The sequence below is a fragment of the Dipodomys merriami genome, unplaced genomic scaffold (assembly GCF_024711535.1).
Source record: "Dipodomys merriami isolate MVZ:Mamm:240054 unplaced genomic scaffold, mDipMer1.0.p SCAF_146, whole genome shotgun sequence".
Lineage (NCBI taxonomy): Eukaryota > Metazoa > Chordata > Mammalia > Rodentia > Heteromyidae > Dipodomys > Dipodomys merriami.
Genome location: NW_027202782.1, coordinates 860,407 through 881,490, shown reverse-complemented (window position 1 = coordinate 881,490; position 21,084 = coordinate 860,407). Strand labels below are relative to the sequence as shown.

Below are 21,084 nucleotides of genomic sequence, written 5' to 3'. Positions count from 1 at the left end.
TCTGGTTCAAGTCTGGACCTAGGCAGCTGGGGATTTTCATCTGCTCTGTTTGCTGCCAGGAAGATGTGGGTACTGTCCAGCTGGAACAGCGCCAGCCTGCCCTTGGCCACTGTCTGTCCTGTGCACCTGCTGGGGGCCACAGCACGAACTGAGTACCTGCTTGACGGCCATATTGATCAGTTCGTAGCGGTGGGAGCGGCGCAGTGGCAGGCAGAAGCTGTAGAGTGCATGCAGCGCAGCACAGAAGAAGCTGAGCAGCCCGATCTGCTTGCGGTGCTGTAGCCAGTGGTCCAGCCAGTCAGGGAAGCGGCGGTACTTGGTGCCCCACTGCAGCTGCAGGGTGGCCGCCAGCACACCAGGCAGGTACACCAGTGACAGCAGTACATAGGCCACGCAGGGCAGTGTGGTGTTGACCACAGACACGGGCAACTTGTAGAACTTGTTCTTGCCTTCCTGCACATAGGGCTGCAGCACATCCCGGATGAAGTTGTAGGCATAGAAACAGACAAAGAGCCCCAGTGCCAGGAGGGTGGGCACCTTCCAGCCTGGGAGGAGGCGCAGGGGCATGGCCTCCACCTCCCGAGCTGAGGTCAGGGAGCCCATGTCCACTGGCATAAAGCCCATGGCACGCACCATCTCTGATACTATATGCTTGGCTTCTTGTTGGTCACTGCAGATGGGCACCTATGGGGAGAAGGAGTGGACAATCAGATGGATACACAGGCCACAGGGGCAGGCAGGGCCTCAGCAACCACCAAGCCAAAGAGCCACGGAGAAGCTAAAGAAACTGAGGTACATAAGGGGACTTGTCCAAGGAGCTAGCAGTTAATAGTACATGGGGGGGCATAAAGTGGCTACAAGTCCCAGGCCAGGGGTCTGTCCAGTTTTCTCTGGGGCTTCCAAGACAAGCCCCACCACTCAAGGAGAGATGCTAGTCACAGTGAATGTCTTGCATAGCGCACTCACTTAACAGACACAAGAGAGTGCCTGGCCATGTAGCCTCCTTAGGTCCTAGAACAGCTACCTCCCAAGATGGGGCTTACCCTAGGAGAGGGTTTTGCATGTGGTCCAGACTGTGCAGCTACAATTGCATCTTTCTGTACAGAAGTGTCCTTATTAGTGATGGCCCTCAGTTCCATGGGGACTTCGGCACACAAGCTTTCTTCAAGCCAACCCATGTCTACCTTTATTCTGGAAGCCCACTGCTCCTCCAGAGCAACCTCTGAGGGCATGATGGTATCTGGAGGTCCTGAAGATCTTACCAATTTTGCTGGCACAGCTGGGATCCAGTCCAGCTCCTCAATGTTCACTATGAACTTAGTCTGTGCCAGGTTTTATATACATGATTCCTCAGCTGCCTTAAGCCCTCAGGTAGGGACTCCTGTCCCCATTTCCCAGATAAAGAAACTAGGGTCTGGGAGTCTTGTTTCTTACCTTACTGCCCTTGCACTGTTGTGCCCACAGCCTTGAATACCTTCCTTGTTCCCTGATCTAAGAACATAAGGTAGCCAGGCAGCGGTGGCTCACGCATGTAATCTTAGCTACTCAGGAGGCTGAGATCTGAGGATCACAGTCCAAAGCCAGCCTGGGCAGGAAAGTCCATGAGATTCTGATCTCCAATTAACCACCAGAAAACTGGAAGTGGCACTGTGGCTCAAGTGGTAGAGTGCTCACCTTGAGCTGAAGAGCTCAGGGATAGCGCCCAGGCCCGAAGTTCAAGCCCCCTGACCGACAAAAAACAAACAAACAAACAAACAAACAGAACATAAAGTAAACCGAAGCCCAAACCCATCTCAAGGCCTTCCCCAGCCAGCTTGTGCCACTCCCTGCAGGCCTGCACCTTATACCTGCACCTCTGCACTCTTCCTCACAGCTGGTACTTGGCTGGACTGGTTGGTAGACATTCTTCCATATGTGTGGAATTATGTATTTTTGCCCCAGGGAAGAGGCAGGTGGATTTTTTAGCATTAAAAACCACCTTGTCCTAGTTAGACCTCTTTTTTTGCCAGTCCTGGGGCTTGAACTCAGGACCTGGGTGCTGTCCCCAAGCTTCTTTTGCTTAAGGCTAGAACTGAGCCACAGCACCTCTTCCAGCTTTTTCTGTTTATGTGATACTGAGGAATTAAACACAGGACTTCATGCATGCTAGGTAAACACTCTACCACTAAGCTTCCTTCCCAGCCCATCCCACATGTTTCTTGATACATATGCAGGTCTGGCTATTCTATAGAGCCATTTTCCAGCCTCTGTTGACCATTCTGAGAAAATTACTAGATTCTTAGAAGTCCTGTCATAAATGTGATGAGGTCTGGGATATGCCTGTCTCCCTCCGGGCCTGCCACAGAAGTGTATTACTGTCCTCTTTCTGAGTCTGATTTTATAAGCCACGTCTCCTTCTTGACTTGAAACAGCAAAAAGGCCAGACACTGGTGGCTCACGATTGTAATCCTAGCTACTCAGGAGGCTGAGATTTGAGGATCACCGTTCTAAATCAGCTTAGGCAGGAAGTCCATGAGGCAGTCTTATCTCCAGTTAAGTATCAAAAAAAGCTACAAGTGGAGTTGTGGCTCAAGTGGTATCGCACCAGTGTGGAACAAAAATGCTTAGGGACAGTACCCAGACCAAGTTCAAGCCCCAGGACCAACACAAAAAACCAAACTACAGTATAGAGCTATTACCTTCTAGGAAGCCCGGGTATCAAGGCACAAAGAACAGGAATTTCTAATTCCTAGGATTAAGGTTCAAATCCCGGCTTACCGGCTGAGGGCCTGTAAGATCACTAACATTCCTAGGCGTCTCCTGCCATGTAAAATAGATTTTTTTTTTCAGCTATGAGATTATCTCAGACTATATAGAAAAACTTGGCATGCTGCTAGCTTATGAGAAAAATGAGCCACATATTTATTATAAGGAGAACTGTTATGAACTTCTTATGAACCTACCTGCCTGTTTCCATCCCTCGGGCCAGCCTGTAGGGTCCAGGCAGAGATGACATTGAAGGCCTTGACCACTGTGCAGGTGGGGAAGAGTGAGGCCAGGAACTCAGCATTAGACTCACGGTGCCGAAGGTGCTCCTGCTCTGTGGGATTGCTCACATCCACCAGGATCTTGCCGGCTAGCAGGTCACTGAGACTGCACAGCGTGGAGTAGTGCTCCCGGAACATTGCCACGAAGATGACTTCTGGGGAGCTCACTGCCTCCTCCTGGAAAGTTACCTGCGCAGAGGCAGGGAAGAGCCCAGCCGTGCGTTTGGGGTTGCGGCTTCCCACCACTACACTGAAGCCGGAGCCCACCAGACGTGTGGCCAGGGAGCGGGCAAAATCCCCGCTGCCCAGGATGCCCACTTTGGGGGCCCCACTGGGGGCCTCCGCAAGGCTTCCATCACTGTCTATCAGGCAGCGACTAATCAGGGGCTTGTCCATCTCCCCTGACATTTTGGTGGCTGCAAGAGAAGACAGAAGACTGGTTATTGGAGGACTCCCAGATTCTCTGCTTGCCACCTCCTCCTCTTGTTCAATGTGCATGGCCAGACCTCAGCCCTGCAGGTGTTCTCTGAGTGCTCCCCATCCCATGGAGGACAGAGACTCAGCAAGGGGTGTTGTCCATCACCAAGTCCTGCCTTGGGACCAATAGGCTTGAGTGCTGGGAAAGGGGATGGGATTTCTGTCCTGATTCTTTTCAGAAGAGTTATGCAATGTGGAATGACCATGCAACCCAGCTTGTAGGGTATTGTCTGTGATTACTGGCAGGCAGAGCCAACATGCATCTGTGTTGCTTCTTGCTCTGCACAGTGGAGCAGGTGGTCCCCCTTGTGTTCTTCCTTAAGTAGGTGATGGGAAGCCAGAGGGCAGGGCCTCTGGCTGGGCCTAGATCCTGTATGTATGTATGTATGTATGTATGTATGTATGTGTGTGTGTGTGTGTGTGTCCAAAGTGGGCTTGAACTCTGGACCTACATGCTGTCCTTGAACTCTTTTGCTCAAGGCTAGCACTCTACCACTTCTGCCACATGTCCACTTCTAGCTTTTTTGCTCATTAGAGATAAGAATCTCATGAACTTTCCTGCATGAGCTGGCTTCAAACCCCAGTCCCCAGATCTCAGCCTCCTGAGTGGCTAGGATTATAGGCATGAGCCACTGGTGCCCTGCTTGACCTGTTCCTTCATCTTGGGGTCTGTTGCTGGTGTGGAGTTCAATATCTACCAAATGGATGAATGCGCATTGTAACTGACAGTTCTGGGGGACAGTGATGGGACTTCAAGGCGTTTTGGGTGCCTTGGGATCTCCTTCAGCAAGCCCATGATATCAGTGGACATGAAGGACATCATGGATTTGGGCCAGGGGTCCGCAGTAAAGCCAGATGGTTAAATTCTATTTTAATTGTCACCATCTGATGCTGGTGATTTTATTCAGGCACAATGGTGAGCACAAATCATGGTAGTGTTGGCAAGTCCTGTGAACTTGTGACCGCACTGACCAAAGTTAGGTAAGGGATTCCATCGTAAAAGCATTCACCCAATACTATTTAAACATCTGTAACTGAAAGCTATGGTAGATATCAGACCTGTCACTAGATCATGCTATTCAGCATAGTACTAAAGAAGCATACACAGTGTTAAAACACTTTTAAAGAAAATAAACAGTATCTGTGTTGCATGTTGGTTCCTTTGTAAGCCTAGAGTGTTTTATGTGTGCGAGAGCATCATCACTGTGAGCACAAAGCACACAGGCTTGGCGCAGGATGGTCAAAAGGCTGTGTCTGAAACTAGCTGGGTAGCAGGAGTGGCTTGTCACTACTGTGTGATCCTTCCCCCCACATTTCCATGAGAAGCTCCTAAGACCATGTCAGCACTGGACAGGTGTGTGGCGGTTGGGGAAGATGGGCTATAACACAGGGTAGGGCCGGGGACTGAGAAATGAAGCCTCAGCATATATCAGTTGTGTGTCCTTGAACAGGTCCCTACGCCTCTCTAGGCTCCAGCTTCCAGTAGACATCCCATGACAAAGAATATGATCCTAAATGGTTGAAAAACTGTGACATGGACTTTATTTTTTTTTTTAACAAGGGAGCAACGAATCCTGTTTATAGGATACAGACCAAGTACTGCTGTAAAGGCCTTTCTTGAGTCCTGGAGTAATAGCCCTCTTGGGAGTCCATGACCTGGGTACTATGTTAGCTTTCTCTCTCTCTCTCTCTCTCTCTCTCTCTCTCTCTCTCTCTCTCTCTCTCTCTCTCTCTCTCTCTCTCTCTCTCTCTTTCCCCCTTCTTTCCTTTTTTTAAAAGAGTGGGTTGCAGCTGGGTGCTGGTGGCTCATGCCTGTAATCCTAGCTACTCAGGAGGCTAAGATCTAAGGATCATGGTTCAAAGCCAACTCAGGCAGGAAAGTCTATGAGACTCTTATCTCCAACAAACCACTCAGAAAACTGGAAGTGGCACTGTGGCTCAATGGTAGAGCACTAGCCTTGAGCTGAAGAGCTGAGGGACAGTGCCCAGACCCAGAGTTCAAGCCCCACGACCGACAAAAAAAAAAAAAAAAAAAAAAGAATGGGTTGCGAACTGCCCTTGAACTTCTGGGCTCAAGTGATTTACCCGACTCACCCCCATGTAGCTGGGACTACAGATCATACTACCCTGCCTGGCTACCAGTCTTGAGTGTCAGGGTGGTTGAGGACCGTGCTCCAGGTGGCACAGAGGCAAGTAGAGGAAGGGAGACTCCAGCCTATGTTCTCCCCAGAGAGCAGGGAGCTATATACTGAAGCCTTGAAGAGATGCAGAACAGGTACAACACAGCTGAGATATGAAGTCAGTATGGAAGGGACTACTCTAACCATCCGTTCCTGTCTTTCCTCTCTTTCAAGTTGTGATTTAAAATGTCACAGTGTCTCTCTCACAGGGCGGCAGAGATGGTCTGCTGTCAATCACTGTGATTATTCTGCAGGCCCACGTTTCCTGAGTCCCCAGGAGGAAGTCACACCTGCACAGACCTGCAGGCCCAGCCATGCCTCCAACCCTGCTCTTCCTGGACTTGACCTCCCTGAAAGACAGGAGCAGGTGTTTTCTGTCTGGTTCATTTGGGGGTGGGAGGTGATCAAGTATACTTTGAAAAGAGGCCTCTTGACTCACCCCACAATTCCCACATAGGGAGGGCTGGGCCTGGGACATTCCTTAGGGATCCAGGCTGCCTGGCTTGATTCTGACTTGTGTTAAGTGACCTGTGACCTGTCTGTGCCTCAGTTTCCTCAGTTATAAAATGGATAAATAGTTTCAGTAAGCAGACTTTGAAACCATGCTAGGCATATCATAAACCCTGGGTAGGCAGGTTACTGCGACTAGGTGGGAGGGCAACCATGCTCTGCACCAGCAGCAGGTCAAGGGTGGAGAAGGAGTGGTGGGGGCCCTCCCTGTGTTCCTCTGTCCTAGCAGCAGGGATGAGAGCTGGGCTAGAGGGACACTTGATGCCCAGACACTTGGCACTGGAAAGGCAGGGAGACACACATCGCCCTGCTTTGATGGGGAGGAAGTGAACCACTAGGAGCTTCCTGACAGGCCTGATTACATTTGCCAGTAGATGGATGGTACTAACTGGGTTCTCTCATGGACCAACGTCTGGTATCTGTCTTGGTCCCTAAGTAACTGTTGAGTGCTCTGGGAGTATCAGTATGGGTAGGTAGATCCTGCATTAGTGACTACTTCTTTAAAAATTTTGTGAGGTGGTGGGAGGGGTTGGATAAAATCTGTCCACAGAGGACAGACACGGGACAGGTGGGCAGGGCTCGGGGCTCGTTTCCAGGTGGGGCTGAAGCCAGCTCCCAAAGCAAAGCCAGATCAGGCTACAGGATAGATGCAACACTGGATGATCTTGAAGAAACATGTGCTCAAAACAGCATGGAGCCAAACCAGGGTGAGAAAAGGTGGTCAGACTCGGACTTGGAGTGTTATCTGTGTTGAACCCATACTTAGCATCCTGGGGAAGGATTGTGGCACTTGGGGTCCTGCTTGCAGTAGAAGAAAGCCTCAGGGAGGGGGTGATTCCATTTCTGCTCTTGACTAGTATCACCCAGCCTCTCAGGGTAGTTTCCCCTCCCCTCGCCTTCCCTTCTATGAGTAGGTGTAACTGCTCTAAGTAAGTTCTCCCTGGGCAGTGGCCATACATCCTAAGACCTGCTGCTGGTCTGAAGACCAGTAGGGTTGGGGGCAGGGAAACTGATACAAGTCATGGAGGTCTGAGAGTCCCTGCAAAGCCCTGGATGTCTGAGCATGTGACCTGAAGGTGAGGATGTTACAAGGCCTGTCTGGGCCCCTGGCCAGGCCTGGCTCCCACTGGGGTTCTATTTATAGATTGGGAGCATGGTAGGGGAGATCACATTGCAGCTGGTGGGCCAGATTCGTAGCCTGCACACAGACCAGCTGCTTGCCTGAGGCTTGGGTGTCCCTGCTTTCACTTCCTGGCAGGGGCAGATTGTGGGCTGTGATTATGGCCAGGAACCACACCTGGCCCATGGGCAACATGCTAGCTCCAGCCTGTTCTCAGGCAGGCCCTAAGGATGACACCAACAGCTCCCAGCCTTTTCTTCATGGGCAACAGCAGCACGTTGGGCATGGGGCAGCCAGAACAGGCTACCATTTATCCTTGGAGTGAAAAAGTTCTTCCCAAACATACTACACACTTTAAGCCCCAAACTGCTCAGGCTTCCCTCAGTTGTTACTTTTTCCTATTTCTGGGGATCAAACTTAGTAATCTGCCCCTGCCAGAAAGTGAAAGCAGGGACACCCAAGCCTCAAGCAAGCAGCTGGTCTCATACAGGTGGGCCTCATACAGTGATCCTCTCTACCTCTACCTCCTGAGCACCTGGAATAACAGGCATGAGCCACTAGTGCCCTGCTCCACTTAGGTTTTTATGGAAGATTTTTGTATGTCATAAGTATTTTCTCCCTTTGTTAGACTACTGCTTTCTTCCACAAGACCTATCCCCAGGGCCTGCTAATTTGCTAATTTGTTCAAGTGCACACCATCTGGAGAGTTACAAGACAACCCACAGAATGGAAACAAATGGCAAGTGACATATTTGATGAGGGACTTGTTTCTAAATACATAAAGAAGTCATAATTCTTAAAACTTACCACACATTGCTGTAGAAATGTTAAATGGTGTCACTACTGAAGTAAAGGGTCTGATAGGTCCTCAGAAAAACACAGATTTTTGTTTGTTTCTTCTGCAAGGGTTGGTGATATTGGAGCTTGAATTCAGATCCCTGGATCTGCTCCACCACTGAGCCACACCTCTAGCCCTTTGCTATGTTAGTTGTTTTTCACTTTTTTTTGGGGGGGGGGAAGGTGGTTGGTCGTGGGGCCTGAACTCTGGGCCTGGGTGCTGTCCCTGAGCTCCTCAGCTCAAGGCAAGTACTCTACCACTTGAGCCACAGCACCACTTCAGGCCTTTTCTATTTTTTGTGGTGCTGAGGAATGGAATCCAGGGCCTCGTGCATGCAAGGCAAGCACTGTACCACTGAGCCACCTTCCTAGCCCCTCTACATTAGTTATTTTTGAGATAGGGTCTTGCCTTTTGCCTGGTCCCATAATTGGTTCATAATTTGCCTATTTTATGTTTACTGACATACCTGAGATGCCACCATGTCCAGACATTGGTTTAGAAGGGGTCTTGCAAATCTTTTACCTGGGCTGGCTTGAAGCTGTGATCCTCCTCCATCTCTACCTCCCAGGTAGCTAGTATTGCAGGTATGTACCACTATACCTGGATAAACACAGGGTTTTTCTTGTTCCCAGTAATTCTGTTCCCAGGTGTATACCCATACCCAAGAGACATAACAGCATATATTCACATGTACAGCTGCTGGACACTACTGGCTCCTCCCTGTGATCCTAGCTACTCAGGAGGTTGAAATCTGAGGATTCAGTTCAAAGCCAACCTGGGCAGGAAAGTGAGACTCTTCCCTTCAAATAACCACCAAAAAGCTGGAAGTGGGAACATGGCACAAGTGAGTAGAGCGCTAGTCTTAAGCACAAAAGCTCAGAGACAGAGTCTGAGCACTGTGTTCCTGCCCAGAACTGGTACAAAAAAATATGTACATCAGCATTTGTAGCACCCAGAAAATAGAAATAACTCAAAAGACCTATCAGTGGATGAATGGCTAAACAGATGTGGTCTGTCCATAAGATGTAATAATATTCAGCCATATAAAAGGAACTAAGTATAAATGCCTGCACTAACATGGATGAATCTTGAAAGTATTATGCTTGCTCAGTAAGCTAGTTGCAGAGAACTACACTTACTATATAATTGTGTTTAAGTGAAATGCCTACAAGAATCAAATCCATAAAGACAGAGTAGATTAGCTTGCCAGGAATGGAGTTTGAGGGAAATGGAGAGCAACTGTTCAATGGTATAGGGTTTTTTTTTTTTTAACAAGATGATGGAAATATTACAAAATTGACAGTGGCAGCTGTATAGTTGAACATACTAAATAATAAAAAAAATTGACTTGTATACTTTAAATAGGTAAATTATATGGTATGTGAACTATAGTTCAATAAAGTTGTTACAAAAGAAGCTGACAATCAACTGGGTACTGGCAGCTCAAGTATGTAATCCTAGTTAAACAAGAGGCTGAGATTTGAAGGTCTCAGCTCAAAGCCAGCCTGGGAAGACAAATCAGAGAGACTCTTATCCAGTTAATCCGCAAAAAGCCAAGTGGAGGTGTGGCTCAAATGGTAGAGCATCAGCATTGAGCAGACAAAGGCCAGTGAGAAGATGAAGCCCTGAGTTCAAGCCACAGTTCTTGTGCATGCGCGCGCGCGCGCGCGCACACACACACACACACACACACACACACAGGAAGTTGATAATAACCATGTTTTTTACATGTGCCCTGGCTTCTGTCCCCTTTATCAGATGCAGACTGTCACTGGTGTATATAAACTAAGAAGTTACAGAGCTCTGAGGGACTTGCAGTGAGCATCATGCCTGTTTTGTGACTTGATGCTGCTGGCTCTGCACCCTTCTTGGCTATTTCCTAGTTGCTTTTTTTCTCTCTTTCTTTCCTTTTTTTTTTTTTTTTGGTCAGTTGTGGGGTTTGAACTCAGAATCTGTCCCTGAGCTCTTTTGCTCAAGGCTAGTGCTCTACCACTTTGAGTCACAGCTCCACTTCCAGTTTTCTGGTGGTTCACTGGAGATAAGAGTGACATGGACTTTCCTGTCTGGACTGGGATCCTCAGATCTCAGCCTCTAGAGTAGCTAGGATTATAGGCGTGAGCCATCAGCGCCCAGCCCCTAGTTGAAGTTTCTAAGCTCCAGAGAGTAATTAATATTGTTATAGTTGTTGGTTGAACCACCTCCAGGGCTGGGTGGGACTTGTAGCCCTTGCTCTTCCAGCTGCTTTTGTGCATGCCACTCACGTAAACAGACCACCATTCCTGGGCCCTGTGGGGTGGGCTGGTATGTTGAGATCCGAGGCCCATCCAACCGGCTCCCTGGGTGGTCAGGAATGGAACACACATGTTTTGGTGGGAGGGTTGGGAGGCATTAGCTGCCTGGAGCAGGGAGGGTATTAACTACCGTGTGTAGCTGGAAATCAACCACAACTACAAATCTGCTAAGTGTGGTATTGGGTCTGACTAGTTTCCTGCTATGGTTTGAACATGCTTGGTCCCATAGGTTGAAATTAAATCCTCATTCTGAGACACTGAAAGATGATACCAGGTGAAATCCTTAAGAAGTAATTAGAAGCAGTATGGTGTCTTGGGTCAGTAATCCTGGCCTTCAGGATGCTGAAGCAGGAGTTTGAGGCCAGTGTAGGTAATGTGGTGAGAATCTGTCTCAAAATAAGACAAACAAATGATAAGAAGAAATGATAAAAAGAAATCCAGGTATTGGTGTCTCACACTTATAATCCTAACTACTCAGGAAGCTGAAATCTGAGGATCACAGTTGAAAGCCAGGCTAGACAGGAAATTCCCTTAGACTCTTATTTCCAATTAACCAGCAAAAAACAATCAAACAAAAAAATGGAGCTGTGGCTTAAGTAGAAAGAGCACCAGCCTTGAGGAAAAAAAAAAAAAAAAAAAAAAAAGCTAAGGAACAGCACCCAGGCTCTGTTGCCCTGAGGTCAAGCCCCAGTACCAGCACAAAAATTAAATTTAATTAATTAAAAATAAAAAAAAGTAGGGGCTGGGACAGTGCCCAGGCCCTGAGTTCAAACCCCAGAACTGGCCAAAAAAAATTAATTAAAAAAAAAAGTAAATAGGAATCTGCATTAATGGGTTAGAGTAGATTCCTACAAAAGCCAGTTGGGCTAGATCTCTTTGCAATGCCTTGTGCCACTTTGGAACCTTACCACTGAAGAGGGCATCACCAGGTATGGCCCCCAGATGATAAAGCAGAACTTAGAGCCATAATAAACATCTTTTAAAAAAAATAAAGTACACAGCCTTGGGTATTCTGTAATAGGAACAAAAAAAAACTAAGATTCTTCTTCCTCCCAAGCTCATCCATTCCCAAATTAGGTAGAGGATCAGAGCAGGCCCGAGACTCTCCAAGGCTTGTCCTGAAAACTACATTAAGTCCTTGGCAGCTTACCCAGCCAGGCTACACTACTGCCCTCAATGCTACTATCAGGAAACATCTAAATAGTCTAGATTTATTAAGGACTGATTACTTTAGGGAACTTCAAGGTTACTGGACAAGGGTATGGCTTGGAGGCAGCCTGAGTCATATCTCAACCTGACTGCTTACCAGTTAGGGGCTGCTGAAGCCACTTACCTTTCTGAGCCCGGTTCCTACATACAAGAGATACAGTAACTTTAATGTATTGTAGTACGGGTTAAAGGCCACACTTTGGGCTTGTTAAATTCACTCTATCTTCTTTCTTTCTTTTTGTCAGTTGTAGGACCTGAACTCTGGGCCTGGGCGCTGTCCAGAGCCCTTCAGCTCAAGGCTAGTGCTCTACCACTTAGACACAGTGCCACTTCTGGCTTTTTCTGCTTATGTGGTGTTGAGAAATTGAACCCACGGCCTCAGGCATGCAAGGCAAGCATTTTACCATTGAGCCATCTTCCCAGTCCTTCACTCCGTTTTCATTATATTCCTCTGTCTAGGATTTTTTAAAACCATTTTTGTCTGTATAAAGCAGATATAGATACCATCAAATCAATATACCAAATGGATAAAATTTCAGTTTTCTAAAAATGTGCTCTAAGATAATGCCCTGAATGTTCACACATTCCTCCTGAGATGGCTGACAGAGAGGGGACACAGCTGTCTGGGACTTGAGGAAGAGGGACAGCAGGGCCAGGGGAGGGGACACTAGGACTGGCATAAGGAGCAAGGCACCAGGATATTTGGTATGGGCATTGGGCTCCTTTCAGGACAGTCCTCAAGCCATGGGGTTCCCAAGGATCCTCAGCACCTGCATCAGCTTCTGCCCCAAAGGACAGCCCATCTTTGTGAAAAGCATCTCCTTTTTCCCTATTTGTTTCCTCTCCTGACTTCCAAGTTCCTTCAGGACAAGAGGTCGGCACTGCTGTGACTCCAGCACTCATCAGTGCCTAGCACAATCAGTCTGAGTGTGCTGGCCTCCGCAGAGGCCATGAAACTCTGCTGGGCTCTTTCCCTGGGATTCTGATGTTGCTTGTCCAGGCACCACACGCTGAAGCTACTAAAGTAGGCACCCAATAAAGGACTGTGCATGCAATAGTCTTGTCTTTCCAGGATTTCTTTTTCCAGGTCCTTATAGTCAGCCCAGGCCCCAGCCTACCTCCTCCATAAAATTCCCCTTGGCTATAGGGACCCCCAGAATGGTCTCATCTTACATTCCTCTTAGTTGTGAGGGTCAAGTGCATTCCCCCTGCCCCTCCTGCTACATGTGGGTCACCAGACACAAGAAGAGGTGGAGGAGAGAAGTAGTATTGGGATGGGGTCACAAAGATCTAAGAGGGGGCAGGCAAACCCATTAACTCCCAGGGGCCTGAGTGTCCTGGCTGCTCAAGAGTCCAGATAGTGACTGGACATGGTGGCTCATGCCTATACCTGAGCTACTAAGGAGGCTGAGATCAAGAGGATGCAGATTCAAAGCCAGTCTGGATAGAAAAGTCTTCCCCACTCCATCTCTAAAATAACCAGCAAAAGGCCAGGCTCAAATAGTAGGAATCCAGCTAACAAGTAAGCCAAGTGAGTGTGATGCCCTGAGTTCAAATGCTAGTGCCAGGGGCAGGGGTGGGGCGGGAAGGAGGGGGAATCCAAATGACCACTTCCCATCCAGGACTGTCTTACTTCCTCAATTCAACAACCCAGCTGGGAAGACTGACTCCTTTGAGTAGCTCATCACGGGGATGTAAGGTGGTCAGGGCTGCTTTCCAAGTCAGGAGAGGAAGACCCAGTGGTCAGCATCAAGGCCAAGGACTCAAAGCAGCAAAAGGTGCTGTAGTCTCAGGCTTCCTTTGCTGCATCTCCTAGAGAAATCATTCACTTAAGAGTCAGTCTAGGTAGACAGGGCCCTCTGCAGTTGTGCAGCACACAGCCTGTGCAGCTATAAATTATGGTCAGTTTAGCTGGGCGCTGGTGGCTCACGCCTGTAATCCTAGCTACTCAGGAGGCTGAGATCTGAGGATCACAGTTCAAAGCCAGCCCGGGCAGGAAAGACCGTGAGACTCCTATCTCCAATAAACCACCAGAAAACCGGAAGTGGCGCTGTAGCTCAAGTGGTAGAGTGCTTGCCTTGAGCTGAAGAGTTAAGGGACAGCACCCAAGCCCAGAGATCAAGCTCCACGACCGACAAAAAAAAAAAAAAAATTATGGTCAGTTTGACTAAACCTCCTTTAAGAAATTTTCCCATTTATGAGTTCCTGAGCCTCCTCTAGGTACCAACAGGAAGTAATGCACTAGGGCCATGGTGTGTGTGGGGGGGTGCGGGGTGCGGCTCAGAAAACAACCTGCCTTCCAGGTGTTTTTAGGAGAATGGCCAATTACCCTATGCACATCAGTGCTGTGTGGTAGGGAGCAAAATGCTCCAATGAGGGCCAAGTCAGGGAAGAAGGGCTTAACTCTGCTGGGGAGCCCAGGGAGGTGGCATTTGGGAGCATCTTGCTCCCTGTGGGCTGGTTAGTCCAGCCAGGCAGGATGCCATCAGAGAGCAGTACTTGACTCTGCAACCTCAGCGTCTGGGGTCAGGTGATTTCTTGCTTTCCAGGGAGATCTGAAGCTGCAAAGCCTGGGGCCAGTTGGTCTTGTGGGCTGTGGCTGCCCTGCCTTTACCCTGGCCGTGGTGCAGGATCTGCAGAGTCAGGAAGGAGCCTCGGCCCCAGGCCAGAGCAGGGAATGTGTGGACAAAAAGATAGTGAGGGCGGCGGAAGCCAAGACACACAGAGGTAACTCCAGGGTTTCAGCTGAGTTGCTCAGCCTGCCTTTGCCAGTCTGAATGTCATGCTTGGGGATGTCATTTTTCTCTGGTTTTCATACTATGAGTGCCCTTTCCAGAAAGCCTCTGGAAGGCATTTCTTCCTGCCTCATCCCTCCCTCTTTCCCCTCCCCTTTCCCACTCTCCCCCCCCCCCCCCCCCCCCCCGGGCAGCTGCTTCCTTTTGACTCATAGAGACACTGAACTTGGCCTATATGTTCTCTTCAGTTGCTTTGCATGCAAAGCATCATACAGCCCCTTCCCAATCTTGCCATGGGACAGCTCCAACTTTTGCAAGAGTCCCCAAGAGCTCCCAAGACTAACTCCAGAAGCAGCTCCTGGAATGGGGGTGGCGGGGAAGGAGATGTGGATGTGGAGAGGGGGAACCTCATGTTCTAGGACCCACTCAGAACTTTGATGCTTCATGTGCCTATTAACCTACTAGGTAGAGGCCACTTCTTAATTTTGTGCCTCTGGGGCCCAGCACCCAGTAGGTGCTCAATTGATGTGTATGGCTTGAGTGAAATAACTTCTGGATTCTGTGCATAAGGGCAGGGTGTGCCTGTGGGTCTTGGCAATTGTCCCAGAACCTAGCCAGGGCTTTCTGTACCCTGAGATGATGAAGTAACACATGGATCTCTAACCCCACTGCAGTGTAGTGATAGGTTAGATTTAGCCTAGTATTTCTTTATTTGAGAAACTTATTAATACATAGGATTTTGTATGCACAGCTGTGTTTAAATACTGCAAATAACTATAAAAAACATAAAAGGCTCCTGAAGCTTTGATCAAAGTGGAAAATCTGAGGGGCAACCAGGGTATAGCTCAGAATGGGGTATAGTCCAAGAGGGCTTTGGGGATGGTGGGTTAATGGCTTCTACACTAAAGCAGAACAACCATATAAAGCAACCAGTCTCCATCAGACAGGAGTGCCAGGGGACACAGGTGAGACCCTACCAATGGCAGATATGTCCTGCCTAGCTGGGCCAGCCTATTCCACAGTCTCATTTCTGAGGTCCAAATCTCAGGCTTTTTTCTGCTCAGGTTGTAGGACCTCAGGTCCTTTTCCTCAAGGTCCAATAGGAAGACACAGACCGCTCCCTAAGAAGTCCAAGGAATAGAAGTGGGGCTAGCTCTCCAATCCCCTCTCCCCTCCCCACATGTCTATGTTAATAGTAAACCTACTGCCATTGATAGGAACAACTCACACCTCCCAGTTAGGCAAACAAATCTCATTTTACTGACCCCAAATGTATGGAGGTTCCCTGAGTTACAATGGAGGTACTGCTAAATAATACCATCATGACCGCATCATGAATTGCTTACTGTAAGGTTGGAGAAAGATCCAAATGGAAAATGTAAAGTGTGGTCTCTAGTAAATGCTTACTGACTTTACATCATCATCAAGTTGAAAAACCCAAAGTTGAACCATCAAAGCTAAAAAAAAACAAAACTGGGGACTCTATACAATGGAAATGAAAGTCAGGACCCTGGCTAGGCAAGTAGAAGCAAATCTTAGGGATGTTCCTTAGCACCACCTTTTCTGACACATATCTGCCCTGTGTAGTTTTCCTTAAGAAGGAGCAGGGTTAGCACACCCCAGTGCCCAGCAAGTACATGGCACCAGCACAGCTGAAATCACCAGGAGTCAAATAAAAAACTAGGAGGTGAGGCCCGACTCTCATTGTGGAGGGGTCATGACCTTGGATGTGACCCACAGTAAGCTATCATTGCTTCTACTTTGCACATCACAAACCAGAGGTCTGGACAGGTTAGGGGACTGGTTCCAGGCCTAGTCACTAGCTCTGGGCTGTGCCAGGACCTGCTGCACTCTGGTCCTGTCCAGTCTCTCCATCCACACTGAATCAGGGGTGGAGAGGGTGAAAGCCCCTTTATATAGGTGTCACAGGTAGTTATCTGGCCAACAAGAGGCTCATGCTTGCTCTCTTCCTTTTAACTTTCCCTTTCCCCTGAGCTTCCCTAACCCAGCTCATCATTCTGAGGCTAATTTTGCAAACCTGGAAATGCCTGCCCTCTCTCCTAAATCCTAAAACCACAGTCTCTTACTGGCCCAGTAAGAGGGACCCCAGGTTCCTCTCCCCTCCACCAGTACCTCTCTCCCTGGACAGAAGAGATCTCAGAGAATGTCCGCCTCAAATCAGGATTGAAAAGTGAGGTGAGGGCCATATACATCTTAACTGCCTCATTTATATTTCCTCTGTGGGCATTTTCCCTTTCTGATAGACTCTTGCAAACATTTCACTGTTATATTTCTTGTAATACTACCTGGAATTGTTATTTAGACATCATAAAAAAATCATTATATTTTAAAAAGAAAGGCGGATATGTTCTTACCAAAGAGAAGACAGAAAGCTTGGGCACACACATTAGCCAACACACACACACACACACACACACACACACACACTCACACACACACACACACACATACAAACACACACACACACACACACACACACACACAGCAGTTTGGTCTGATGGAAAACAGAATTTTACCCCCACATCGCTTTGCAAAATAAAAGCGAATGAATAATTTATAAGGCTTTTTACAAATATCTAGATTTCGAAGCATCCTAGAAAAATCCGGTTCGATTACTTGAAGCTGCAGTTCCGTGATAAACCAATGCAGAAATGGTTCCCAATAAGTAAAATTTATAATTCCCAATGGACTTGCTTTCTACAGAAATGCACCATAAACATTAACAGTTCTTTTTTTTTTTAAACACACACACACCAGAACCCACAAAGCAACTGCTCTCTGCTCTTGCTACCTGCAGGCACTGTGATAAATCCTGGAACCCTTTACTTTGAAAAGGCTTCTGTCTTAATTGCCTGGACTCCTCTCCTTCCACAGGAGGCTGAAAGAAACAGAGGAGACCATCTTTTCCTTTCTTTTGCCAAGAACCCCATTATACTGTACTCTTTGCTGCCAGTCGAAGGCAATGCAGCCCCCTGGGAGAAATCTAGTTCTCTGGAGATATAGGACACACTCCAATAGGCCAGGGGCTAGCATAAGACTAGGGCCTGCCACTCCCCGTGCCTCCTCTGAGCTGGATCGGAGCCCTATCTGGACTTACCAGCTTCAGGAAGGTTTGGCATCCGGCCAAGGCAAGGGTCTGAAGTTTTGGTAACTCCACTGTGAGCTGGATCACCCCTCTCATTCAGGTCTCCACCTGCGTCCAGCCTGACCATAGCTTCTCAGAAGGGGCCTGACAGGCAGCTGGGTTGCCTCCTCCTCAACCTGCACTCTTGCTGTGGTCTCAGTGGCTAGCCCAGGAATGGTGACTGATAAGTCAGTCAGAATGTGCCCTGAGAGAGAGCAGTTCTTCCAGAGACTTCCTGTTTGGGGAGGAAACCTCCCTGGTGATAATTAGTGGCTCAGCCTCTGGTGTGTTTGCTACAGGAACTGTGGTGGGACAGCCAGTAGAACCCAGGATGCACAAAGCAAATAAATGTCATCCCAGTGCAAGGTGTACATAGACAGAAAGACAGAGAAAGAGAGAGACAGAGAGAGACAGAGACAGAGACAGAGAGAGACAAAGACAGAGAGGAGGGGGGAGAGACTCTTAAGCAACAATTTATCTGGGTGCCAGTGGCTTTTGTCTATAATCCTAGCTACTCAGGAGGCTGAGATCTGAGAACTGCAGTTCAAACCCAACCCCATGCAGGAAAGTCCCTGAGACTCCAATTAACCAGCAAAGAGCCAGAAGTGGAGCTGTGGCTCAAGTGGTAGAGCCCTAGCCTAGAGCAAAAAAGCTCAGAGACAGCACCCAACTCTGAGTCCCAGGATCCATATACACAATCACATATGCACATATAAACACACACACACACACACACACACACACACACACACACACACACACACACACACACACACAGAGGAAAGAAAAAAAAAGAAAGAAAAGGAAAGGAAAGAAAAGGAAAGGAAAAGAAAAAAGAAAGCAATTTATCAGTTTCTACAGAGGTAATTTATTGCCGTTATCACAGCTGACTTAGTGTCAATTGACACAGCGTTTTGTGTGGCCTAAGGCTTCACTGTCATCTTTACCTGTCACATGATATCCATGGCAAGGAGAAAGATGAACAGACAGAAAGACACACAAACAGAAGACAGCTCTGTCATGAGGGCAAATCTTGAATGTCAGCTGAAGACACGGGGATGTGTCCACCTGCTGCTGGTGGCTTTCAACTGACCCTGCAGGCTACACCAGCAGTCCCATGAGACAGAGGCTTGCAGACTTCTGCACTGTTGAAGTGAATTATGCCCAGTTTAAGCTTATGGAGAAGACTAGTTGACTGTGGAAAAAGCTGGAGAGAACAGTAGCTCCAAGCAGTGCTGGCCTTGGAATACCAGAGCACCCAGGGCCAGGTTGCAGCCAGTATCCTCTTACCTCTTACAATCACCAATAATTATTAGAGCAGAAGAAGAATGGTACTCATTGAGGTGGGCCCTGCCTCTGTTTCTCCCCCTGCAGTGAAGCTTCCTCAGGGCAAGGGCAGATTCTGGAATCTTCCAGCTCAGGCCAATATAGGGATTTTTTTTTCACTACCCCCCCTTCTAGGATTGTCCCCTCCTCACTTGGCTTACTACATCTCTCTGGCTCATCCTAGTCCTCCCTTCCTAGAATATCCAACCCAAGCTCTTGAGCACTGAGGGCATTTCTGCCCCCATGTCCTCAAAGCCTTGAGTCTGCACTCTGCCCACTGTGATAGCTGGCTCCAGTAGACACAGTGCTTTCAAGTCAAGAGAATCCCAGAATCCATCACAGTTGCCCAGGGAGCAAGACTAGCAGGTTTCTGGGAGGTTCCCGGTGAGATCCAGTCACTGGGTGGGGACAGGGGTGGAGGAGGGATGCTCAGGGGTTCCAGTAGGGCTCTAAACACAGTGTTCCTGTCAGTGCAGTGGGTGTTCCAGGACCTCCCCACCCTGGAGAAGCGGAAAGGACACTTCCCTAGGAAAGAACCCCTGCCAGGCAGAACACACAAACACCCGACAGTTCCCCAGGCCTCACCTGCTTGGGTGGGGGCACTCACTGAGATCAGAGCTGTATACTAACTTCCCCCCTCTCTTAGTACCCCACACAATTATTCTAGATGTTCAACAGGAGTTAGTTACAACAAGGGCCCTGGGAGGACAAAAAGCAGCCTGGACAAATTTGGATTTTTGTTGTTGTTGTTGTTTTAAGTACGTTTTTTATTGTAAAAATACTGTATAGAGGGGTTACAGTTACATGAGTAAAGGTAATGAGTAAATTTCCTATTAAGCATTGTTGCCTCCTCCTTTGTTTTTCCCCTACCATCCCTTCCTTGCAACCTCCCTAACTACTTCCCCCACCCCCTACTGAAAATGTAAAGTTCATTTTCAACATAGTGTCTTGTACATCTCATTGTTACAATGGGTCAACCTGTACCCCTATGTAAGCATTTTTTTTTCCCTTCTCCTTCCCAAATTAGAAGATGTAGGTCACCAAAATCAAATACAGTGAAAACAGGGGTTATACCTTGGGGGAGGAACATACCAAAGAAACAAAAAAAAATCACATCGTACATTATAAGAACGTTAAAAACAATAGCAAGAAAGAAAAAAAACCACTTGTGTCCCTGTCTTAGGGTTCATCTCACTTAACATCACCTTATATGGTCATATGTATATAGCTTTTGACTTTTTCTGCTTGTCCTAGTCATATACTAGTTGTTGCAAATAAGGGAAATCATGGGACCTATGTTTCTTTAGCGTGGCTTGCTTCACTTAATATAATTTTTTCTAAGTCTTTCCATTTCCTAACAAATGGGGCAATGTCATTCTTTCTGATGGAGGCAAAGAATTCCATTTATATATATATATATATACACACACACACACACATATATATATATATATATATATATATATATATATATATATATAGGCATAGAATTCCATATATATATAGATCACATTTTCTTGATCCATTCACCTACTGAGGAGCATCTGGGTTGGTTGCTGCAATAAACATAGTTGTGCTGGTTGCTTTAGTATACCCTTCTTTGTGATCATTTGGGTAAATGCCTAAAAGTGGGATTGCTGGGTCATAGGGAAGCTCTATGTGGAGTCTTTTGAGGAACCTCCATACTGCTTTCCAAAGTGGTTGAACAAGTTTACACTCCCACCAACAATGCAGTAGGGTTCCCTTCTGGCCACATCCCCTCCAGCATCTGTTATTAGATTTCTTGATTATAGATATTCTAAATGGGGTGAGGTGGAATCTCAATGTTGTTTTGATTTGCATTTCTTTTATGGTTAGAGAAGTTGAACATTTCTTCATGTGTCTATTGGCCATTCTTATTTCCTCTTCAGAGAAGTTTCTCTTTAAGTCTTTAGCCGACTTATTTATCGGGCAGTTGTTTCTTTGAGGATTTATTGTTGGGGGAATTAATATTTTGAGTTCTAAGTATATTTTAGATATGAGACCCTTGTCTATTGTATGGCTAGTGAAGATCTTCTCCCAGTCCATGGGCTTTCTATTGATCTTTCTAGCTATGTCCTTTGCCATGCAGAAGCTCTGTAGTTTCATGTAATACTATTTGGCCTGGATAAATTTCTAACAGCCTGGAGTTGTGCTCTCCATCTCTACCCACAGATCCAGGATTCCTGGGGGCAGGGCCTTCCAGGAT

At 47.5% G+C, this 21,084-nt stretch overlaps 1 protein-coding gene across 3 annotated transcripts in view; it reads right to left on the bottom strand.

Annotated features, from left to right (window-relative positions):
• The window catches only part of Steap3 (STEAP3 metalloreductase), a 49,757-nt gene that overhangs the window by 17,565 nt on the left and 11,108 nt on the right, over positions 1 to 21,084 (bottom strand). For 2 of the 3 annotated variants that reach the window (XM_070021851.1, XM_070021853.1), the window contains exons 2-3: positions 2,943 to 3,442; positions 157 to 684 (exon numbers count right to left, since the gene is read on the bottom strand). In XM_070021851.1, coding sequence (XP_069877952.1) covers positions 157 to 684; positions 2,943 to 3,442 — 1,028 coding nt within the window. Of the gene's footprint in view, positions 1 to 156; positions 685 to 2,942; positions 3,443 to 17,504; positions 17,534 to 21,084 lie in introns of those variants that run through there. The other variant, XM_070021852.1, reaches the window with a different exon arrangement.